The 23,582-nt window shown below is 40.8% G+C and overlaps 2 protein-coding genes and 1 long non-coding RNA gene across 3 annotated transcripts; 2 read left to right on the top strand and 1 right to left on the bottom strand.

Moving 5' to 3' along the window:
- The first annotated feature begins 12,811 nt into the window (after positions 1 to 12,811).
- Positions 12,812 to 13,919, top strand: LOC124206259. Its single transcript, XR_006879654.1, has 4 exons — positions 12,812 to 13,005; positions 13,178 to 13,280; positions 13,469 to 13,681; positions 13,759 to 13,919. It is a non-coding gene; the product is annotated as an uncharacterized LOC124206259 (long non-coding RNA).
- Positions 13,920 to 18,452: 4,533 nt separating this feature from the next.
- On the top strand, positions 18,453 to 20,911 carry LOC124206258 (C-type lectin 37Db-like). The gene is made up of 5 exons (XM_046603975.1): positions 18,453 to 19,048; positions 19,353 to 19,465; positions 19,720 to 19,828; positions 19,921 to 20,036; positions 20,323 to 20,911. The coding sequence occupies exons 1-5, from the start codon at positions 18,982 to 18,984 to the stop codon at positions 20,452 to 20,454; spliced, it is 537 nt and encodes a 178-aa protein (XP_046459931.1). The 5' UTR covers positions 18,453 to 18,981; the 3' UTR covers positions 20,455 to 20,911.
- LOC124206257 (neuropeptide F receptor-like) lies at positions 20,622 to 22,670 on the bottom strand. The gene is made up of 2 exons (XM_046603974.1): positions 22,313 to 22,670; positions 20,622 to 22,230 (listed from the first exon to the last, which is right to left on the bottom strand). The coding sequence occupies exons 1-2, from the start codon at positions 22,552 to 22,554 to the stop codon at positions 21,324 to 21,326; spliced, it is 1,149 nt and encodes a 382-aa protein (XP_046459930.1). The 5' UTR covers positions 22,555 to 22,670; the 3' UTR covers positions 20,622 to 21,323.
- Between the last annotated feature and the right edge of the window lie 912 nt (positions 22,671 to 23,582).

The following is a 23,582-nucleotide window of genomic DNA, read 5'->3' as shown; positions in this document are numbered from 1 at the left end:
CATCAGCAACAATCCCAGCATCATCGCTGAAGGGTAATGATTTTCGTTACTTTATTCTTGTGATCTGTTTGAGACATTTTAATGATGCATGACTTCCATGAATGCAGTGAGACATTCTAGCATGCAGTGTGTCACGTGGAAATTTTCAATTTTCTCATCTCAATTCATCAATCAATCAATCGTTTCAATTCTCTTTTAAAAATTCATTTTCAACTTTACCATGTTTGTGGTTTCCATCAATATTTTCCATTACCCCTTTTTTAAATTTTTGATTTAGATAATCAGCATCCCGTTGGATTGGAGAATCCACCTATATATCTGACGACTCATCTCATTTTCCCCTTTTTTTTTATAATGTCCTCGTGTACGCCCATGTGAGTATGGGTGTATTCACGAGGACGCCCTTTTTCCTATCCCACCTGGCAGATTCAACTTTTTAGCGGATGGATAAAACACTTGTGGATGCCTGGCTGTAATTCCCAGGCTTAAAGGTAGGACACATAATTCTCTGTTCTTCCTTCTTGCTGACTACTGGGTGGCGGTGGCCTTGATTAGAAATGATTAGATAATACGGAATACGATTATTCCTGAGCTAGGCTGTTGAAACTGTTTTCTCTTGCCGTTTTTGTTGACTTAGTCAGGGTTCATTCAAAATTCATTTGTAGAACGACTGCAGGTCAGGTCAGGCCTGAATTTGTACCTTACAACTTTGTTTGTGGTGTCTAAACAATCGAATTCAAAGATATTTTAATTTTAAACACTTCAAGCAAAATTTAAATTCTAGAAAATTTTCTGAATTTTTCTTCGTTATGTGACAATGACGAGGTCCATTTGCAGCACTCCCCTTTTTTGACTGAGCGCATTCTTTTGTTTTTTAAAAGAAAAACTTTCATACCCAAATGAATAAAGGGTCTTAAACAAAATATATATAAGAATTTGCTTCATTCATATGGTGCCCTTGGGATTTATCGGGCCCTTACTCAATCACATTTGGATATCTCGTGTATACGCCTTCGCCCAAGATCCCCGACAACTATCCCAAGTACCGATAAAAAGCAACAATGTTCGAGGTCGCCGCTCAAATAATAATAATAGCTCAGACAAAACACACAAAAGACCTTGGTATGTATAATAATATAATACCGAACCCCTTTCAGCAGTGAACTATACAATCGGGGCGGGAGTCGGCGGGAGTGCTGCCGGCAGCTTTCTGATGAGTAGCTACAATTCCTTGAGCACGAACTTTGGATCGTATATCGGATCAAATTTCTTTTTTATTTGGCAAAAATCTCTTTCGCAAAGCCAACGAATGTCAAAAGGGACGCTTGACACTCAATCTACTTTCCCACCAGGATTTTGTTGATTGACTTACTATCTATCTGGGTCCGTAATAATACCCAGAAGTTTCGGTGGCAATCGAATAAACCCGCAACTTCATTTTTCTGGAAAAACCCATTAAACTTACTTGATAATGGTGTCGTTCGTTCACAAATTCCCGCAGCGGAGTGAAATCAATTATTAAAGTTTCAAATCGACTCCCGAAAACCAAATATGTGTGTATAACCAAGGACAGGTTTGTTTGTTTTAAATTTTAAAAACTTAAAAAATTAGCCAATCAGGATTTTCTTTACGAATTTTTTAATCAAGTCAACTTGTTTATATCGCCGATTCAAATAATGACGTGTACGGACTCACTTGAGTTTCCACGTTATTATTTCATTCGACGTTTCTCGAAGTCATGGCTATACCAAATCCCAGCCTTCGTTTTCTATTTAAATTCCGATTTATCTTTTTTAAAATAAGTTGACAACATTTTGAACGATATCGATTTCAGCTTCGTCGTGAATTCCAGCAGTTGCGACGTTATAAGCTCGCTAGGATTTACGCTCTTTAATAACATCTTAAAGCATTTACAATCTTTTGACTGCCGTACGGCTTTAACTATTATGCATTTCCACCCCGAGAGTTCGTATAACCTCTGCGAAACACGGAAAGAACATTAGCGCTGAGCGATTTAGTTTTTTTATTATTCTTCTCCTTGATGTATGTATTATGTAATCTGGCATGATGGCATCGTTAACGGTATAATAGACATCAAAGGAGAAATCAATATCTGGTTGCTCGGTGTGCACATAATGTGTGTACGACCTTCTAGATATATTAAAGTTCTTTCGCATATTTGACTTTTTTGTTGTTTGCTTGATGATAGATTGGTTGACTGTATACAAAGGCGATTATGAAAACCAGAAAATCAATTATGAAATCATGTCAATAATACAAATGCGCCAGCATTCTTAGTCTCTTTGGGGTATTTCAGACATCCAGTCTCGGGGTCCTGGAGTGATAGGGCGACCTACAAAAAACATATAAGCGACCTTGTCACGAGTTGCTAACAATATTATACTTATGGGAACAAAAAACAAAATTCTTTGGCTTTGCTAGCTTAGTGTGTGGGTATTTGTAATACAAGAAATTGTTAATTTGCGGCATCGTACAAAACATTCCATGATGGCAATTACTGGTAATTGATAAAATTAGGGGCCGAACCAACTGAAAACAATATGGAAATTCATTAGGGCTTTGACTTATTTGGGCTTTGGAATGGGGGCTATTATCTTCTCAAGTATGCTCTCTATTCGTACACAACCAACCCGACGCATATTTTGAAGGCGCTAGACTTCCAGAGTCATTTTTTCTGGTGACGTCGCAATCGGATATCATGAGCCAAAAAATCGCAGCTTTCTGGAAAAGATTACAGAAAAAAGAAAGAGGATGAGCAGGTTAGGTGGAACTTTAATAAGAGCTAGACAAAATCAAATGTCTGTCAACTTGAGTGGAGCCCATTATTTTTCCCGGTGGTTGCATAAGGACGTGACTTTTGTTTCCCTCGGTGGATTCGCATTGGCAACGAACCTGCTCCACACCAACCCAAATCAACCAACTCGACTTGGATTGATTGAAGATCTTTTCTTTTTTATTTGGTCCCATCTGAATTGTCGAAATTCTTCTTATCTTCTCTGCCAGTCTGCCAGTAATGAAATGAATATTTGACGTAACGAGGACAACTGCGAACTTTGCAATTTCAGTAAAATGCAAAGGCAACGACACGATCTAAAAGATGAGATGATTTGGCTGAATTACGTAATGCGCCAGCCAGAATTGGGTTGAGACTCGATGGACTCGATGGACGTCACATTGCATCGAATACCTGTGCTGGGGGTGAGTGAGGATAAATTCGGTCGGTGCTATCGCAAATGGATCGGGAGCGGATTATAATGACAGTCGAGGCCACCGCAACATCTTAAGGGAAAAGAGTTGGACTTTTTTTATTTATTCGATTTTCTCTTCTTGTGTCTATAAAACGTGGAAGAAAGTGGGTCATCGCACGTAATGTTTTTCTCGAGTTGTTGACGGCCCAGCGAAAATATTTTTACAAGAAAATAAGTTTGGCTCGTAAAAAATTGTTGTTGTTGCGTAACGACGTTGGGGTATTCCTGGCCCCGTACTGTACGAGTAACACTATTAGAAATATTTTCGTCCTTAATAAAGTTGAGAAAATGTTGAAACAGTTTAGTTATTATGTACGTAATAATAATAATAGCGTCGTAAACATCCGGCACATGTCTAAAGTAAACAGACTGCATAACCTATCGCACTGGAAACAACCTGCTTTACATGAACTGGGGACGTGTCGTGAGTTCGTGACACGTGCCCAATGTGTGTACACAATTTTGTTTTTGGATGTTCACTTTTTACCCATGTGCTGGATTTTCGTTCGTTTCTTTTTCCCGTTCGTGATTCTTTCTTAAATATTTGAATAGGAAAATGTCAGATGAACAACTGCCTCACGTGGAGATGCGTATAATTCCCATCGGCTGTTTTATATTTCATTCAACAGTTCCAATAACTTACAAGGGGGGAAACTGACAAAGTTGGAAAGATAATGCCGTCGCGGAAAACTTTCTCCGCTGGTTTAGCGCATTTTCCGCCGAGGAGTTTAGCGGTTTGAGACTTTCTCACGACTCTAGCGAAAGGATAGAGTCCCTTTTGTCCCGCGTGAAAACACTCGACGGGAGCAGAATGAAGTCCTTATTTCCCTAGTAGACTCAACTCTATAGGAAAAAAGACAAACATACTGTTCAGTTCTTTTTCACGTTCTTCTTCTTCTTCTTCTCTCGTGTAAACGGCTGTGGTTTTGTTGTTGGGAGGAGAGAAAGTTGAGCGGCTGTTGGTTTCCGGTCCCCATATAGTGAACCTTTTTATTGCGATGATTAAATTTCTTCTGGGTTTCTCCTTCCGTGATACTCAGAGTAATGAAAAGAGACGAGATTAAGTGATCGATTTACCGTTCCAATTTGGTTCTATTTATTCACCCGGCAATTTCAGTTTCTCTTTGTAGACAGGTGATGACAGAACATTGTGCCTTATGAAGCCTCTGAAAACTTTAAGCTTTTCTGTTGTTATAACTGAGAGCTGGTTATATTAAAATTAGTGGAGGGAAACCTTTGATCTTTTGACTTTGACATATTTTTAAAATAGTTTTAACAAGACGGGAGAAAAATTGTACAAAAATTAGCCACTTGACTCAAATTTTAAAATGACTCGACCTATTCTTTTCCCTTCAAATGGCCTTCCATGAGCAACCATATATCAGAGATAGTAGAAACTTGATAATGAAAACCTTGGCAAAGATATCGACACGTTTGTAGGAGGAAATTAACGAAGAAAAAACTTTCCATTTGGAGATTTGGATGAGTTTGGAATCAGTTGAGGTTTCTGCATTTGTTTCTTGTACACGCCGTTTTCAGGTGGAGTCCCATTATCGACTTTTTAGAATTTTATTTCGATTATTTCGGTTTCTTTTTGTTGGAATCGAAGAAACCGTAGGAGCGACCCAATAGAAAAATCGCGTCCATTTCCTTTTTCGATTGAAATAAATCGACGCTGTCAATCCCGACAATGCGGCGAACATGTCGCAATCAATTGAACCGACTCTGCAACTATGAAACTTGACTCTACTTGTACCCAAATGTTCACCCATGTTTTGTTTTCAAACGGATTGTATGACATGGCATAGCATTGCTATAACCAATAATATTCCTGGAACAGAAAACAATAATCCGCCCGTGTGCCCTTGCCTTGTTGCTGTTGTTTGAAATGCCAAGTTCCTTTTATGGAACTTGTTGCAGTGAAAACTGGAAAAGGCGAATTCGTTTATGTCACCGACTGTTGCATTTTCAATTGTTAGTCACAAGTTGACAAATCATTCGCTTCTTCATGGGTTTTTCAGCTTTTTTATTTGTTTCCGAGCAAAATGAAAAACACAAGTCGATTTCACGCTAGAACAGAACTTGATCATCTTCTTTTTGGTTTAAAATAAAATAAGAAATGACACGAAATTATTTGAGAGTTTACAGCCTATTCATCTGTTATCGATCACTCGTATCCGACCGAGTGATGGCCATGTCGAGTTCCCCATCGTAAAACATTGGCGTCAAGTGAAAGTGAAAAGGAATCGGCCAAGAATTTCTCGGCAACTTTCTTCTCTGCTGTTCTGTCCATTCGTTTCCACCGAGTCTCATAAAACTCTGGTCTCTGCTGTTGTTGCTGTTGGTTCTTTCGTCTAAATGAATGTTGTGTGTGCGCTGCTTTGTTCCTCGAACGAAAAGGCAAAGAAAGAAAAGAATAAAAGGAGCCACACTCACGCTGTGCAGTTGGCGGGCGGGAGAGAGGAAAAGGAGAGAGAGAGAGTTGTGCAGCCGCGGTCGCAGGACGGGAGGCGGGCGCATGTACGAGCCCGGAGAAACTGGTTCCCCTCAAAAAGTGGCAGACTCTCAACACCAACCGAATTTCCCTGCTGCTGCAGCACTTGACGTAATAACCGCACGTACTACACACACACAGCCCAGCCAGCCCAGCCAGCCCAGCTCAGTGTTCCAGCAGGTGCTGCCCATAGTCGAGTGTGGTGCGTGTCAGGTAAAAGTTCTCGCCATCGTTGGCCGTCAGCTCCAATGGTCCGCAGACCTTCGTCCTGAAAAGTCGACTCGTTTTGTCCTTCTCCTTTTTCAATTTCCCAATTCTTAAAGTGCACCTCCAGTTTGTTATTGCAACCTTAACGGGACTGCTGACGTTGCGGGTTTATTATATTTGATGGGCCCATTGTTATAAGATCAACTACTATGTATTTGTTGAACAATTCTATTTGTTAGTTTGGGTGATTCGCACTTTACGCAACTTGCTGCTGACCCATTTCTCTCCATCTCGACGCTCAAATTGTTTTTTTTCCAGCACATGGCCACACTGTTGGCAGTCAACACAATGCCATGATTATCTTCCACATCTGCTAGTCGAAAAGATAAAATTAAATATAAATTTAAGCAACAAAAAAGGCTTTGCTATATCTTTTATGAATCCTGTCACAGTTCGCCTAATCTCCGACAACCAAATCATACGAATATATTCCGTCGGAGATGATGTGACACCGAACTTGTATTACCTAATCCTTACGAACCCTACAAAATGTAGCCAACAGACTTGTGTCTCGGGTCCGCAATGACGCACGATGAAAATTCCGACAATCATTTAAGAGGACTGCATAATCGCATTCTTTCTTTTCTTGGAGAAATTAAGCCACAGATTACAGTAGATTGAATATTAATATCAAGTTCATACATATGCATCAGTTAATTAATAGAGCCCCATGGCACAATCAAACCAGAGGGGAGTCTTATCCGTTGGCATCGCCATTATAATATGCATGGGGCTGCTGCTTATCATCCAGTATAAAGATACATAAATTAGATACGCGCTAAAAAGAAAATTGTAATAGACCATGCAAGGTCGATGCAATGTCAGATTGAACAGGGCATTTTCAAAAGCCTGGGCGTTGTGTTGTTCCAGTTCTCTCCCCGCGTGTTATCTGTTGCGATTTTGAATCAATGTCAATGTCAGGGATTCCCCAACCATTTGCTTTGTGCCAATATGGCAGATAATCAAAAAACCAACATCCTTGGGTTTGAAACATCCCATCCATTTATGGGATATCGACCCTGGCCAATCATTCCATATTTGTTCATCATCAAGTTTGATAAATAATTGACGCAATTTCGGTGGCATTTAAAGACGCTCAGGAAATTGGTTTGGAAACAAAACATCTCGAATGATCTAATTACATCCGTATATACTGACGATCAAAGAGATACCATGCCAAATCTTTGGCCATTGTATCCTATACATGAAACAACAATCAAGCCCTAGGCCTTTTGTAATATGCAGAACATTTGTTCTATTGTCGAGAGAGATAGAGTTAGAGTTTCAATAGAAAAGCTTATTTAATTGGGAAAGGAGCCCTTTCATACAGCCGAAACAATATAGAAACTTGCGCCCGTCTGCTGTATGCATGTATGCAATCCTATTACCAGTTGTACGACGCAGCTTATGCATCATATCGTTTCAAACTTAAACTCATCTCGCATGTCGGGTCGATATTGCATAACAATCATCACGAAAAGCCCACCTTTTTTATTAACGCTTTTGAATTTATAAAACTGGCGCTCAGTAGCGCAAAGTTCCCTTCAGGCAATATACAAGTGTAGATTCCATCAACGAAACTTTCAGTTAGGTAATTACCGCTCAGTAATGTTGTATGTGACATTGAATGCTTCTTTCACGTGCTGCTGCCACACCTGTGTGTAAGCCTATTAGGATTAAATGGCCAACGAGATCTATTATTAGATAAAAGTATAATATTTTCTATTTCACTGAAACTTGTATAAATGCGCCAACAGTCGTCTTCTATATTTGTACCTTATATAATTGTCGATATGCCAGAAGGTGAAATCATCTTTTGGTTCAGTTCACCAAAGGGAAACACAGAGGCTGATGTTGTTGTGACGCAAGTGTGTACCTACAGCATCTTCTAATATCCGCGCGGCGGATCAATTTCTTTCAATTGAAAACCTCGGCCGCAACAGTCCATCTGAGAGGCTCTCTTGAAAGATTTCACGAGATTGTCTCGGTTCCTTGGAGCTGCCCCGGTCGGTGAAAAACATCATCAATGTTTACTGTAGCAGCTAGCAGTGCTAGCACAGTCTGAGAGCAGAGATGTAATGTTACTACCCGCTGCGTGCGTTTCTCTGAGTCGGTCCAGCAGCAGTCGGTGCGCAAATGGACCAGACAAAAAATTTCTAGAACAAAAACAAAAAAGGATTTTTATTTTCAAATTTAGAGCGCGGAATATGATCTATTCTTTTAGCGACGGATGGTTTGTTCCATCATTGCAATTGTTATGTCTTTTATTTTATTTTGGGTTATTGAGATGAGATTTTTCTGGAATTGCGGTCGATCGACTTTTGTCGACTGATTGCACCTGGGCAACCAGCCACGCCCCAGTTGTTGGCGACATTGTACTATGGCAATCACGTTTGAAGAGGTTTCGGCCGAGTGTCTGCCCGTCGCCGCAATCGAGTGTAGTGCCGGATGCAGTTGGAATGCGACGGCCTTGACTGTAGGCTATACAAATCAATTGTCAATCGATTTTTCTAGACGTCGCATTTACATTTATATACACATTGCGCAATTTGAAAGACTTTTTCCTTTTAAAGAGTGCGGTTGCATAACTTAAATAGGCACAGTCCTTTACGCCATGTCAATTGGATAAACAATCGTTACGTCTTTGTGTGTATTCCTTGTAGCGAATGAAAAAATAGAATTTGCGATATCCGGATGTTGCGGCCAACTACCGGATGTCGAAAAACAAAATCTGATGGAAATGTTTTAGATGTTTTCCAAAATAAATCATATAGATCATGTTATCCTATACAGCTGTGCCAGTTGATCACGGATCAATAATTCCTTATTGCCCGGAAATAACGGAAGAGCTTTCGGCTGTGTCTGTCCAATCAAATTATAAAAGCATCTCCTTGGTGGACGCCATGTAAAGCTATCCGCTGATGACCGTGTAAGTCAATGGCGTCTATCCCTGAGCAACATCCCCCATCAGCCAATTACACCCAAGACCAAAACCGTGTGGGACTTCTACCAAGGACTATACGCTATAATCGGGGTCGAGGTGATCTGGTCCATTTTTGCTAAACAATTTCGACAGACGCAATACGGGCCGGTAGTTATCAAAGTTCTTGAGATATAAACAACTTGAACTATTAAAGTGTCCAAACGGACAGCAATACAAGAGGATCCAGCAGAAAATAACCAAACAAATAAACCGGTCCTATAGAGGGAACTTGTCTATGCAAATGTGCAACTGCCGGTGCGGTTTCTATTTGGTGGACAAATCAAGTTCTAAAGGGCAGCCAAGTTGACAGCCAAGTTGACATCCCACGTCCAAACTTTGGACAACAATATCAGACCATCAACCTTTTGTGTGTTGGAGATCAAATGATGGTGGTGTGGCAACAATCCTGAAACATTTGACGGATCTCTTAGCTCCTTTCTGTGAGGACTTTGTGGACTGTGTTGAGCTGAGTTGTCATGTGAGATGCAGCCCGACACTCGTCGTCTCGCCTGGAGAGTGATGACCGAGGAAAGTTCCTTCGTTTCCGGTGGGTGACTTCCGATGTCACCTCCTCCCCAGGCAACCAGGATGGATTATGGAATCCTTGGCGACTTGTGTGAAATCGATCGACGGCTCCTGATGCGCTCCAACATTTTTCTTCTTCTCTCTTTTGAGTTTAGTCGATTCGTATTCGTTACATTTTAACTTTGATGTTGGCAGCTGTATGAAAAAGGAACCAGGGCCAAATAGAGTTAAATAGATTCAATAAAACAGGAATTGAACTGGCTGCTATTGATGGGAAAAGAGAACTCCGAAAGTAGCTATGCGTCATCTTCCAGTTTTATTGAGATTTTGAGAAAAGTTTAAACTTTGTACTTGAAAACTACTCGACTAGGAACTCTACGTCAACTTCTACTATATTAGGCATTTTGAATTAGATATTATAGAAAATCAACTTTGATTTCGAGAACCGCCTACTTACTCTAGTATGACGCATGCGAACATCAATTAAATCAAGAGCCACCCACCAGTTTTCCGCTTAATCATTATAGATTGCGAACAGATTGCGTATGCTTTTAAATCATTCAAACAAAAACTTTTTGCAACTCCCAAGCAACCAAGCCTGGCTGTTAACAGTTTTATATATATAAATCCCCGATCAGAAATAGAAAAATTCTGGGATGATGCCAATAGGATTATTATACACATTGCAGCACTTAATAATTTTAAAAAAGGTATATTAAGTTAATCAACGTCATTTTTCTAGTTGAATTAGGTATTTTGACTATGACGTATAATTTGCTGACGTCTTTTATCTACCTACGCCGATCGTCTATATGTCTATATATATAAAAGTTTTGAGTGCAAACGAAATAACAAACGATGCGCTGACGTAGGAAATTAATGATCACAAATTCTCCAAGTTTGCAAGTAATAATGCGTGTGACGTCCCCCAAGAATCTTGATTATGCAAAACAGCAACACTATAGCCATAACCGGTTTGTGTGTTCTGTACACACACACATACACAATTCGGGAGAGAGATGCAAGTCGAGATAGTCGGAGAATCTAAAAGAAGACGCCTACCCGAATTCTGTGTGTTATGATGAAGGTTGTACACATTTTCCAAATAGGAATAGAATAGTCAAGATATATATTTGCATGGGAGATGAAAGGGCTTTTTTGCATACGTAACAACACGGTCGACATACCTCTTGCAAGTTGCAAAGTCAACCCTTCTTTTTGCAATAAATATAACAATATAAAGTGAAAGTAAACATATAAGTCGAAATAGACATATTTAGAGAATGTGTTTCATTTTATTTTGTGTATACTTGTGATACTGGAAATCGATCCTTCGGGACTTGTGTAGTTTCAAATAGACAGTAGAGTGTTGTATACAGTCCCTGCTGGTTTGTTTTTGGAAAGAAATGAATGATTTATTTTATACAGGTGACGGAAAATATAATCCATCGTTGGATTGAAAGTTAGACTTTTGGATTTTCTCTGTGTGTTCCCACCAATCCATTTTACACCCGCCTGCTGTCAATTCTTTTCCTTTTAAGGTCATTTGTGTCAATAAAAATCCAACCGGTGACAAATTCGGTGAATTGTCGAAAAACCCAATCCAGGTGAAAAGCTAAAAAAGCTAAAACTAAAAAACAAACAAATGATATAAATTCAACCAGTTGAATTTCTGGTGTTTTTGCTCTTGTTTCAACGAGAGATTTTCAGTGTCCGGTGTCGGGTTTCACTTCTGTTTGTTTGTTTTTTTCCCTAGTCGATAAATTATGTTTTTATTTTACCCAGCAAGTTTGGTCGACCTAGATTAATCAGACTGACAATAGATCATATCCGTACACGTTGGGACGCATCATTGCACATGATGCTCCATTTTATTCATCAGACCCAATTGCTCACCGAGAACAAAATAAAATCGATCATTCGATTGTACATGTACACTTGATCATCGCGCCAAAACAGATTTCCCTTAGACTAGTTACCATCGTGAAACAGAGCGAAGGGATACGCCCAAGTATTAAATACACGTATAGACTTTTTATTTATTCCATTTCTCCCTGGGTTTTTTTTCGGGCAGTCATTGAAAGTTATACATCCATATCACGGCAACCACCACCACACGTATAACTGGGGTGTTTTTTTAACTTTTTTGTTGTCATGTGAAAACATTTTACCTTGGCCATCCAAAATTTTAAAAAAGGAAAAACAGGAGCCAGTTTGTTAGCAGCTGCGTGCATCTATAACTACGCTTCGTTTCTTTTCCTTCTTTCATTAAAAATGGCGTCAGAAAGTGCCGTCATAGTTCCGCTATTATGGTTTTAAAAACAAGAAAATTGGGCGACTATTATACTACGAGAGAGAGAGAGAGAAATCTTATCTTTTGTGTGTGGCTTATTGATGGTATGATCACTGAGACAGATCCACCAGCAAACAACATACACGGATGTTGTATTGTGTGGGTTTTGCGGTCCCCCCTACCGGTTGTGTGCTGTGTGTACATGTAGAAAGTTGAGCTACATGGCCCCCCCAATTAGTTTCATTAATAGGCTAGCTGGATAGTGGTGATGATGTAAGAACATATACCCCACTTTTGAACCCCCATTAGTGATGAGCTGCGGAATTTCACTGATGATGCACCACATAAAAGATAATTTCGTTATCTTTTAGCTACATATAGGTGTTTATTTGTACAGCATGTAATAAGCACGCGAAGCTATAGTATCTAGTTGATTCCAATGTCACTTTCGATCGATAAATGCTAGACGTCCGGAGTGTACATCCAGCGGATGGGTATATCTACTCTTTTCTTGACCGGATAGTGATAGTAACAATCCCAGCAACATCCGCCTCACGTCAGTTGTTCGGGACCATCGATCAATCGAGTACAAAAAAAAGATATTCCGCATGGATGTATTGATGTAAGGAGGGCAAAGAAGCCTATATATCAGTCAACGATCCTTTACACGCTTCGTATGAACAACGCAGATCTCATCCATCATCGACACTTTTTTTTTTCCTGTGGATTTTTTTTTCTTCACGATATTTTGGCCAAGCCAATAGGGGGTTTTGTGTTTTTGTTTTGGCTAGCAATCAAATGTAATTGCGCGGATATTTACGTCTTTTTTCGACGTGCACAAGTTCTAATTCGGATTATAGAGTGCTTGTAACACAATCTAATGTGCTCACTAGTTGGATATCACCTTTATTTTTGCTCATTTGAATTAAAAACTCGGATATCTTATTTTGATTCAAATTTGTTAACTTACTATTTTTACAGTTTTTGAGTTTGTTACCTTTTTGGCGGGAAAGAGTACAAGTACATTTGGCAACGGCGCTAATGGCTGCACGAAAATCAGCACAAAATTACAAAAATTTGGTCGACAGGACAGGTCGTCCGTCGTGTTAGAATCTCTGATTGCGTCTCTTCATAACAGAACAGCTTGAAACACACACACCGTGCTGGTTAGCAGGTAAATAACTGAATAAACTAAGAAAACAAATAGTGTGATTATGAGAGCTTAAATAAGAGGAGAAACCTGTTCCAAACTTGTTGGTTCATGGTTATCACTTAAAAATGTAAGCTCCCTGTCGATGCATTCTAAAGTTTGTTTCCAAAGTAAGTTAACCCTTAACTTTTTACAGATTTGACATCTGAGGCAGCCAACATCAACAACCAGAAATGCAAGTTTAACTTGTGCTGGTATCAACCTGCCATCAGCAACAATCTCAGTATATCATCGCTAGGGTAATTATTTTGTTACTTTTATTCCTGGAATCTGTCGTAGATATTTTAGTAATGCATGACTTGCATAGGTGCAGGTTACGTGGAAATTCACATTTTCTCGTTTCTTAAAAATTTGAGTTGACATCCACCGTCTCATTTTCAACTTTTCCATGTTTGTGGTTTCCATAACTTTTATTTTTTTTATTTAGATAATCAGCATCCCATTGGACTGGAGTATCTAACAATGCCTGGATCTCTTCTCCCCTTCTCTGAATCCCGTCTGTCCTCGTGCACGCCTATACTCTGAGTGTGGGTGTATATTCACGTGGGACTCGTCTCTCGCCTGGCGTTTTCAACTTTTCTGCTGACTTAGCACTTGTGGATGCCTGGCCGTAATTCCCAGGCTTAAAAGTAGGGAAAAGGTACATCTATTATCCCTTTTTTCACTGTTATTTGGTGGCGTTGATTATGAACCGTTGCATCATCTCCATATCGATAGAAACTTTTAGAGACAGGACATTGCAAAGGAGGCTATCCACTCTTTCGAGGTCGTCCATTGAAATGGCTAACCTTGGTGGTTCCAAATCATTCTGGGAGTGCTGTGTTGGCTGCTTGTTTGTGATTTGATGAGCTTCTAATGCTTCCACGGTGAAATGATTTCACTTGTTGGCGTCGTTTATGCATTCAAAGCGTAAAAATTCGCGAGAATTCAGATTGTAAATCCTGTTCACTTGTTTGGCCATGGTTGGTTTGGCTACTTTGATTCAGTTCACTTATCTATCTGGGTCCGATTAATTGAATTAATGATTTCTTTTTCCTGAAAATCTGTCGCGATAAATCCTACGCGCACAGCCTGCTAAGTAGCTGCTGCGTTGATGGTGAATAAACCAAACGGGTTGACTATTTTGTTTGAAATCACGGCTGCACCTGCGACCAACTGTGATGGGATATTCCTTTAGCAGCTTATCAGTTTTAAATTAAAAAAAAAAGAGTTTCTGCGTGAACAGACCGGTTTGAATGATAATCGGTTTTCCCTCGAATCTGTTAGCGCGCGAGGGAGCCATTTTTCTCAACGCCACAAAATTTCCAGTTAAACGGAAAATGTTGTGTAATCTTTTCCCCCCTTCACCATTTTCATTTGGCCATTCGAGGCTTTTTTATTCCCCACTCATTTCTACATGTAGTGAGTCATCCGCTCCATTACCTGCTGCTCTCCGGAGTTATTCGGGACTTTTTCTTTTTTTTTAAAATCAACAATAAGTTTCATTTGTTTTTATTGATTTCCAATGGCGCTCTAAACACATCCGCGATCCTTCCCATTCACGTCAAAATCAATTTCGCTTGGGTCTCGTTATTTTTATAATGGGATTCCGTCACTCGCAAGACGGCCTTTTAAACTCCTCCGCGTCTAATAGCGACAATCATTTTTCAATTATCGATCGTTGGGTGGGTTATTCGCTTGTGTAACCTTTTTGAAAAATGCTCACATCCAAACAGAACATTGCTCCGAGCTATCCCTCATTATATATATCTATGTGTCGGTTTTCATCCCGCATAAATTGAACTGGGAAGAAACCCAAGTCATGCGGCGCTTGGGCTTTTGTGCACGCTGTGCTTGATATTGACCTTAAAGCTGTCTTGGTGTTTTGTTCGCTGCAGCTTGGAATGATTGATAAAACCAGTATAACCATTTTTGAAAAAAAGAAAAGAAAATCGTGTCAATACCATTTTCTTCCTGCTCTTATTATATACACACGCCCAGGACCCCCAGCTGAATGTTATAAGACAGCCTGGAGATTGTTAAAAAAAAATAATCTTGAGCGACCTTGTGCAAAGTTACAAGGTTGCTCGGACTGGAATAATCAAAAGGTATTCAGGTCTATACGTTGAACAAAAGAATTTGCTGCTGCCGAGTCTATTATAGTAGCTACTATAAAGCATAAAGGCTATGGGACTCTCCTTTTCAACCGCATTCCGTCGTGATATCGTTCAAGAAAATCGAGAAAGTCTTTTCTTTTGATGGTATCATTTCAGACAAATTTCAGACAAAATTTGAAAAAAGAACCTGTCACTTTTATTTATTTGGCCTTTTGGAATGGGGGGGGGGCTATTATCTTTCAAGTAGATCAAGTACTCCTATATTCGTGCAGCACCCAACCCAACGCATATTTTTGAATGCAGAAGCCTTAAATAAAGAAGTTGAGTCATTCGTCCTGTGACGTCGCAATCGGATTTCATGGGCCAAAAGGTGCAGCCTTTATTATTATTCGTCGGTTACAGATTGACTATTCTGAGTGCTGTGGAAAAGATTGCAGAAAATAAGAAGAAAGACGATGTGCAGGTTCGGAAGAAATTCAATAAGACCTAGACAAAATCAAATGACGTGTCTTGTCAACTTGAGTGAAGCCCATTATTTTTCCCGGTGGTTGCATAAGGACGTGACTTTTGTTTCCCTCGGCGGATTCGCATTGGCAACGAACCTGCTCCACACCAACCCAAAATCAACCGACTCGACTTGGTTTGATTGAAGATCTTCCCTTTTTTTGCCCCATCTGAATTGCCGAAATTCCTTTTTTTTTAATTTCCTCTGCCAGTAATGAAATGAATATTTGACGTAAAAAGGACAACTGTGCATTTTGCAATTTCAGTCAAATGCAAAGGCAACGACTCGATAGAAAAGATGAGATGATTTGGCTGAATTACGTAATGCGCCAGCCAGAATTGGGTTGAGACTCGATGGACGTCACATTGAATCGAATACCTGTGCTGGGGTGAGTGAGGATAAATTCGGTCGGTCCTATCGCAAATGGATCGGGAGCGGATTATAATGACAGCCGAGGCCACCGCAACATCTAAAGGGAAAAGGGTTGGACTTTTTTTATTTATTCGATTTTCTCTTCTTGTGTCCATAAAACGTGGAAGAAAGTGGGTCATCGCGCGTAATGTTTTTCTCGAGTTGTTGACGGCCCAGCGAAAATATTTTTACAAGAAATAAGTTTGGCTCGTAAAAAGTTGTTGTTGCGTAACGACGTTGGGGTATTCCTGGCCCCGTACTGTACGAGTAACACTATTAGAAATATTATCGTCCTTAATAAAGTTGAGAAAATGTTGAAACAGTTTAGTTATTTTCGTAATAATAATAATAGCGTCGTAAACATCCGGCACATGTCTGAAAGTAAACAGACTGCATAACCTATCGCACTGGAAACAACCTGCTTTGCATGAACTGGGGACGTGTCGTGAGTTCGTGACACGTGCCCAATGTGTGTACACAATTTTGTTTTTGGATGTTCACTTTTTGTATGTGCTGGATTTTCGTTCGTTTCTTTTTCCCGTTCGTGATTCTTTTTTAAATATTCAAATAGAAAAATGTCAGATGAACAACTGCCTCACGTGGAGATGCGTATAATTCCCATCGGCTGTTTTATATTCATTCAACAGTTCCAATAACTTACAAGGGGGAAAACTGACAAAGTTGGAAAGATAATGCCGGCGCAGAAAACTTTCTCCGCTGGTTTAGCGCATTTTCTGCCGAAGTTTAGCGGTTTGAGACTTTCTCACGACTCTAGCGAAAGGATAGAGTCCCTTTTGTCCCGCGTGAAAACACTCGACGGGAGCAGAATGAAGTCCTTATTTCCCTAGTAGACTCAACTCTATAGGAAAAAAGACAAACATACTGTTCAGTTCTTTTTCACGTTCTTCTTCTTCTTCTCTCGTGTAAACGGCTGCGGTTTTGTTGTTGGGAGAGGAGAGAAAGTTGAGCGGCTGTTGGTTTCCGGTCCCCATATAGTGAACCATTTTATTGCGATGATTAAATTTCTTCTGGGTTTCTCCTTCCGTGATACTCAGAGTAATGAAAAGAGACGAGATTAAGTGATCGATTTACCGTTCCAATTTGGTTCTATTTATTCACCCGGCAATTTCAGTTTCCTTTTCTTTAGTTGACTGGTGGTGACAGGACATTGAGCCTTATGAAGCCTCTGAAAACTTTGAGCTTTTGACTTTGACACATTTTTCAAATTGTTCCACCAACATGACGGGGGAAAAATTGAATAAAATTGGCCACTTGACTCAAATTTCCAAATAACTCCTCGTCCCGTTCTCTTCCTTTCAATGGCCTTCCATAAACAACAATCAGAGATAGTTGATAAAGAAAACCTTCAAAAAAAGATAACGACCCGTTCGTAGGAGGAAACTGATGTAGAAATAACTTTCCCTTTGAAGATTTGGATGAGGCAAAGTGCAACTGAAGGGAAGGTTCTGCATTTTATTTGTTTAACTTTTTCGGGTGGGGTTCTATTATCGACTTTTTAGAATTTTATTTCGATTATTTCGGTTTCTTTTTGTTGGAATCGAAGAAACCGTAGGAGCGACCCAATAGAAAATCGCGTCCATTTCCTTTTTCGATTGAAATAAATCGACGCTGTCAATCCCGACAATGCGGCGAACATGTTGAAATCAATTGAACCGACTCTGCAACTATGAAACTTGACTCTACATGTACCCAATGTTCACCCATGTTTTGTTTTCAAACGGATTGTATGACATGGCATAGCATTGCTATAACCAATAATATTCCTGGAACAGAAAATAATATTAAGTTCGTGTGCCCTTGCCTTGTTGCTGTTGTTTGAAATGCCAAGTTCCTTTTATGGAACTTGTTGCACTGAAAACTGGAAAAGGCAAATTCGTTTATGTCACCGACTGTTGCATTTTCAATTGTTAGTCACAAGTTGACAAATCATTCGCTTCTTTGGGTTTTCCAGCTTTTTTTTATTTGTTTCCGAGCAAAATGAAAAACACAAGTCGATTTCACGCTAGGCTAAACTTTATCATCTTCTTTTTGGTTTAATAAAATAAGAAATGACACGATTCTTCGCCAAACTGACATTATTTGAGAGTTTACAGCCTATTCATCTGTTATCGATCACTCGTATCGTTGGCCAGTTCCCCATCGTAAAACATTGGCGTCAAGTGAAAGTGAAAAGGAATCGGCCAAGAATTTCTCGGCAACTTTCTTCTCTGCTGTTTTGTCCATTCGTTTCCACCGAGTCTCATAAAACTCTGGTCTCTGCTGTTGTTGCTGTTGGTTCTTTCGTCTAAATGAATGTTGTGTGTGCGCTGCTTTGTTCCTCGAACGAAAAGGCAAAGAAAGAAAAGAATAAAAAGAACCACGCTTACGCTGTGCAGTTGGCGGGCGGGAGAGAGAGAGGAGAAGGAGAGAGTTGTGCAGCCGCGGTTGCGGGACGGGAGGCGGGCGCATGTACGAGCCCGGAGAAACTGGTTCCCCTCAAAAAGTGGCAGACTCTCAACACCAACCGAATTTCCCTGCTGCTGCTGCTGCAGCACTTGACGTAATAACCGCACGTACTACACACACAGCCAAAGCCAGCCCAGCTGAGTGTTCCAGCAGGTGCTGCCCATAGTCGAGTGTGGTGCGTGTCAGGTAAAAGTTCTCGCCATCGTTGGCCGTCAGCTCCAATGGTCCGCAGACCTTCGTCCTGAAAAGTCGACTCGTTTTGTCCTTCTCCTTTTCTGATTTCCCAATTCTTAAAGTGCACCTCCAGTTTGTTATTGCTACCTAAACGGGACTAACTCACGCTACGGATTTATTCGTCTCTTCGTCTTCGGGATCGTCTGTTATCGTTCGTCGATCGTGATCGCCTCTTCTTCGCAAACAGTGTCCTGGCTTTCTGACCCATATTTCCATTTCCATTCCGCCATGATCAAATTGTTGGTTTTGTGTTTGGCTCTCGCCTGCGTCGGCCAGTCTGCGCCTAGGGACGAAAGTAAGTTTTCTCCCGCTCTGCCATTTCTCCTATAGTTCCCCCCCCCCAACAGTCCCGCGTGACTATTTTTCGATCGACCCGAAAAGGGTCAGTGGGTTAGTGGAGTGCGCGTATCAAGTCTCTACCAGATTTCCCTTTTTCATCTTCACGCAGAGTTCCTCCGTGTTCTTCCAAGTTTTTTCTGCGTGTGTGAACTCCTCCCATAGTCGGAAGAGGAGCGTGCGCAACACCTTTACCCATAGATCAAAAAATTACCATAGGAATGTCATTTCTTTTCTTTTCTTTTTGGTTGTACCGTATACAGAATGTTTGAACTGTGTCGAAGAGCCGTCGAGGAGCAGTTTTCTGACGGCCCACTGGACGATGCCGTTGAGTAAACTGGGCGAAAGAAGATACTACCTTGGCACGTTTTTCAAGGTAATCAGCAGCAGATGCCAGTCTGTGCAACCCCCCCCCTTCTAAATAGCTCGTCGACAATAGACGAATGTTTAGTTTTTCAAACATGACGATGATTTCATACCTTTCTAATCGTGACGCCCAGGCCAAAGAAGCCCGTCTCTGACGAGTGAAGCGCAACTTTTCAACATCAATTCATTAACGGTTTTTATTTTTTTCCAACTTTTACTTTTTCCACCATTTTTGACGGCCATCCTGAACGGGAAAACGAACAGGCCAATTGGTACAAGTCGGCCAAATTCTGTAATTACCACGGCATGCAGTTGGCCAGCATCGAGAGCCAAATCGAAAACGACCAGCTGGAGAAACACATCAAAGAATTCGGTATGTGTGTCCCATTTAGAACTTAAGGCCGTTTGTTCCCATAAAATTCCGTACGATGAAACATTTTTCAAAACATTTTTTCCGATTCCAAGGTTTCGGGAATGAACATTTCTGGACGGCCGGCACCGATCAAGGAGAAGAGGGCAGCTTTTTCTGGATGTCGACTGGGCGGCCTGTGACCTTCACAAACTGGAACGCCGGAGAACCGGTACGTAAACACATTTTTATAATCAAATGTGTACAACGTGACAATTGCGAGCAGCAGACTCTGCAGTAGCACGAGACACTCTTTAGTCGTTTTCCCTTTTGAACGTCTGGCGACAAATTTCCGAGTGTCAATCACGGAATAAGAATCAAGGCAATCTACTCTCCTTGCGTGCGCCAGCGTTTTGTTTTTATTTTATTTTAACTTTCCAATTGTCACTTGACGAAAATGAATGGCCATTTTCCCTTTTTTGTTTGTCTTCTGATTTTTTCTGGTTTTTTGGAAACAGAACAATTTCCGATACGAGAACGGAGAGGAGGAACATTGTCTGGAGCTGTGGAATCGTGACGGCAAGGGATTGAAGTGGAACGATAGTCCGTGCTCGTTTGAAACTTACTTTGTTTGTGAAGCGCCACTCTAAACGAATCAATTTTGGAAGTAAAATAATCACGGACTAACCCAAAAAATAAAAGAAACAAAAATATTATCAGAGATCAAGTTGATGGGTATTTTTAAATAATAATAACACCCCCGCCGGCCCAGCTTTTTCCATCATCTTCAAAAAGTTGATCTCTGCTGATTTTTTTAATTTGTCACACAAACTACTAAACAAGCTCAATTCAGAGCGGGACTCGCACACTCGCAGAATGAATGGATGTCGTCAACCTATCGATATTTTCTTCTTCCTCTCATCTCACATAACACACCTCATCGATTTAAAAGGGAAAAAACTTTTTCAAATTCGTCGAAAAGTTTGACCCACAAATTTTATTCTTTTATTTTTTCAATTCATCGTTCACTAATATTTTTTTTCTTATTTTGTATAACAAAATGATTTCACATCTGGATGGATATTAAACAAGAGTTATTAAATTTCACATATGATCGGTTAACATATTTTTTTACTTTTTTAGTCCCATCAGTTGAGAAATAAGAAACCCAAAAACGAATATAATGTTATAGACGGTAATATAATGACACGATTTTTTCTTTGATAGGATTAGAGAGCAGTTGTGTGTGTCTTGTACAGATTTCAAAAAAACATTTCCAAGATTTTAGAGAGAGAGAGAGAAAGGCAGCGAAATTTGTCTGACGTCACTTCACCGTCACCACGCGCGAAATATGAACCATCTTTTCTAATAAAACACTTTTATGGACAACATGATGTAATATTTAACACAGTCGCTTTCAAAATGAAATGAAATAAATTTCGGGAGTCACCGGGGGACTGCCATGTGTCAAAAAATTCTATTCGCACCAAATTGGCAAAAGAGAAAAAAAGAGAAAATTTCAAACGTAAGAAATGGCGTCGGCCAAGGTGAGCTGGGCTTGGATGGTCGTGTTGTTGTTGCCGGTCGTGTTGGTGCCCGAAGCGGATGGTTTGGTGTAGCGGATGATTTGCGGGAAGAGCCGGACGAGTTCCGCTCTCAAGTTGTGATTGAGCCAGCCGTAGAAGACGGGATTGAGACAGGCCGAGCTCATGCCGGCCAAGTGGCAGACGGCGTAGACGGTCAACTTGAGTTCCTGGTCGCCGGACAAAACGTAGAAGAAAGCGTCGAGGAGATTGAACATGTTGAGCGGGATCCAGCACAGGGCGAACGTCAATGCGATGGCCGACAAGAGTTGGTGAGTCTTGGGTCGTTGGAGGCCCGGCCGGCGGTTGGTGCCTTGAAAGCGACGCCGCAGACGGGCGCAAATGGAAGCGTGGGCGAAGACAATGATGATGGCCGGGATGAGGAACTGAAACAGAGTGCTGGCCACCGAGTAAATGAGAGCCGCTGGCGACGATTCCGGCCACTCTTCCACGCAAAATTCGATCGACGACACGCCCAGCAACTTCTCATTTAGGGGGACGTGTTTCAACGAGCGGAACAAGAAGAGCGGGCAAGCGAAGAGTAAACTGCCCGTCCAGATGCCGAGCAGGAGACACGACACTGTCCAGTATCCGATGGGACCTTCTCGCCGGACTGGGAAAACGATCAAATGGTAGCGATCAATGGCGATGGCTGCCAGTGTCAAAGTCGAGCAATAAACCGACACGCCTTCCATCGAGCCGGCCAACTTGCACAAAAGCGGGTAGTTGCCCAGCGGCCAACTGAAGCAGACCAATTCCATAAATGTCAACGGCATCGTCACCAGACACAAAAGTAAATCCGAGACGGACAAATTAATCATCAACAGGTGACGCAGTTGGTGCCTGTTCCAGAAAAATTGGTCCACACATCGAATTAAGTACACACATTTTGCTGATAGATTGAACTGGGCTATTTTGAACTCACCTGGATCTTTGGCGGAGGACCAGGGCGATGATGAGGCCATTCGCTAGGACACCAAACAGGATCATGACGGCGTAGGCCAGTAGAAGCGGATAGAAAATGGAATTGGGCAATCGGCGATTGTTTTGCAATCGAGACAGCCATTCCATCATCTCAATGTCGACTCTCGGCTGGAATTCCGGAAGAGGTGAGTAGTGATCTTGCGTGAGATTATTGTAGTTATCCATTTTATCTCCGGATTTCATTTTCTCTTCTTTTCAAATAAACCCCAACAACTATGAGAAACTCAAGTCCTTGAACAGTGGAGGTTTCTTCGGCGACTGGAGCTCATCCAGATGCCATCCGCATCTTTTATTCGGATATAACATGTAGAGCGCCGGTTCCGCGCAAGCGCACTTATAGTTCCGGCAACCCGAAAAGAGATTTCTTGTAGAGCAGTTTCAAATCTTTGATTTCAAATTTGCAAGTTTTTCTGCTTGTCTCCGCAGTTGATAATTACATTAAATTCGATGCAGTGTCGTCCAAATCTTGATTAAGATGACTTGTCATTCCCCACATTTCCCAAAAAGGAATACAAGTCCGCTTAGATACGAGTGAAAGTTCAAAAATTCCCAATTAGCATCAAAGTCTTTGCGCGCCAGACAGTTTGCCACGCATGTGTGCCAGCTCTCTTATAGGAAAGCGCGGATATCATTCTGACACACACTGCACAGTGGAATAATAGATTCGACTTCTATTTTGATGCTTGGTGCGGATAACCAGAATAACCAACTTTCTATACAAAAGTCAACACACTGGCTTTTATATCATTATTGAATAATAGAAAACTAGATGGATTAGAATTGAAATTCTGGGTTGATACTATTATGGCATTGCCAGGAAGGCTCTGTTTAGTTTCTCTGCTCATTTTGATTAGCTAAAAAAAGAGATGAAACATACGCTACAATTCGATCGATATTTAATCTTGATTGTGACTCTTAAGTCTATCAGAACCAAAGCTCTTTTCTCTTGGCCCATAGGCCAAGATGAATTCCACTATTATCTGATACTAGGGAACAGAGTGGACAAGATTAAAAGTGGTTGTCTAAAGGAAAAAACCAATCCATTCGTCGACCGAATCGAAACATCCATTCAAGACATTCAAGCATTCCGCCCTTAGACATTTTTTTTTTACTTGAACGTTGCCGTTCGTATTCATGTGGCACATGGAATCTGAACAGAATTTACTGCGTGTATTTTATGTTTTTTTTTTTTTTTTTTCGTTGCTACTTTG

Source organism: Daphnia pulex, chromosome 10 (assembly GCF_021134715.1).
Source record: "Daphnia pulex isolate KAP4 chromosome 10, ASM2113471v1".
NCBI classification, from domain to species: domain Eukaryota; kingdom Metazoa; phylum Arthropoda; class Branchiopoda; order Diplostraca; family Daphniidae; genus Daphnia; species Daphnia pulex.
This window is presented reverse-complemented; position numbering and strand designations above follow the sequence as displayed.

Bases quoted from the DNA above. Each gene is read 5' to 3' on its own strand.
- LOC124206258 (XM_046603975.1), top strand. From the start codon at position 18,982: ATGATCAAATTGTTGGTTTTGTGTTTGGCTCTCGCCTGCGTCGGCCAG. The intron at 19,829-19,920 runs GTATGTGTGTCC...TCCGATTCCAAG, and splicing joins GAAACACATCAAAGAATTCG to GTTTCGGGAATGAACATTTC. The intron at 20,037-20,322 runs GTACGTAAACAC...TTTTGGAAACAG, and splicing joins ACTGGAACGCCGGAGAACCG to AACAATTTCCGATACGAGAA.
- LOC124206257 (XM_046603974.1), bottom strand. From the start codon at position 22,554: ATGAAATCCGGAGATAAAATGGATAACTACAATAATCTCACGCAAGAT. The intron at 22,231-22,312 runs GTGAGTTCAAAA...TTTCTGGAACAG, and splicing joins GTCCTCCGCCAAAGATCCAG to GCACCAACTGCGTCACCTGT.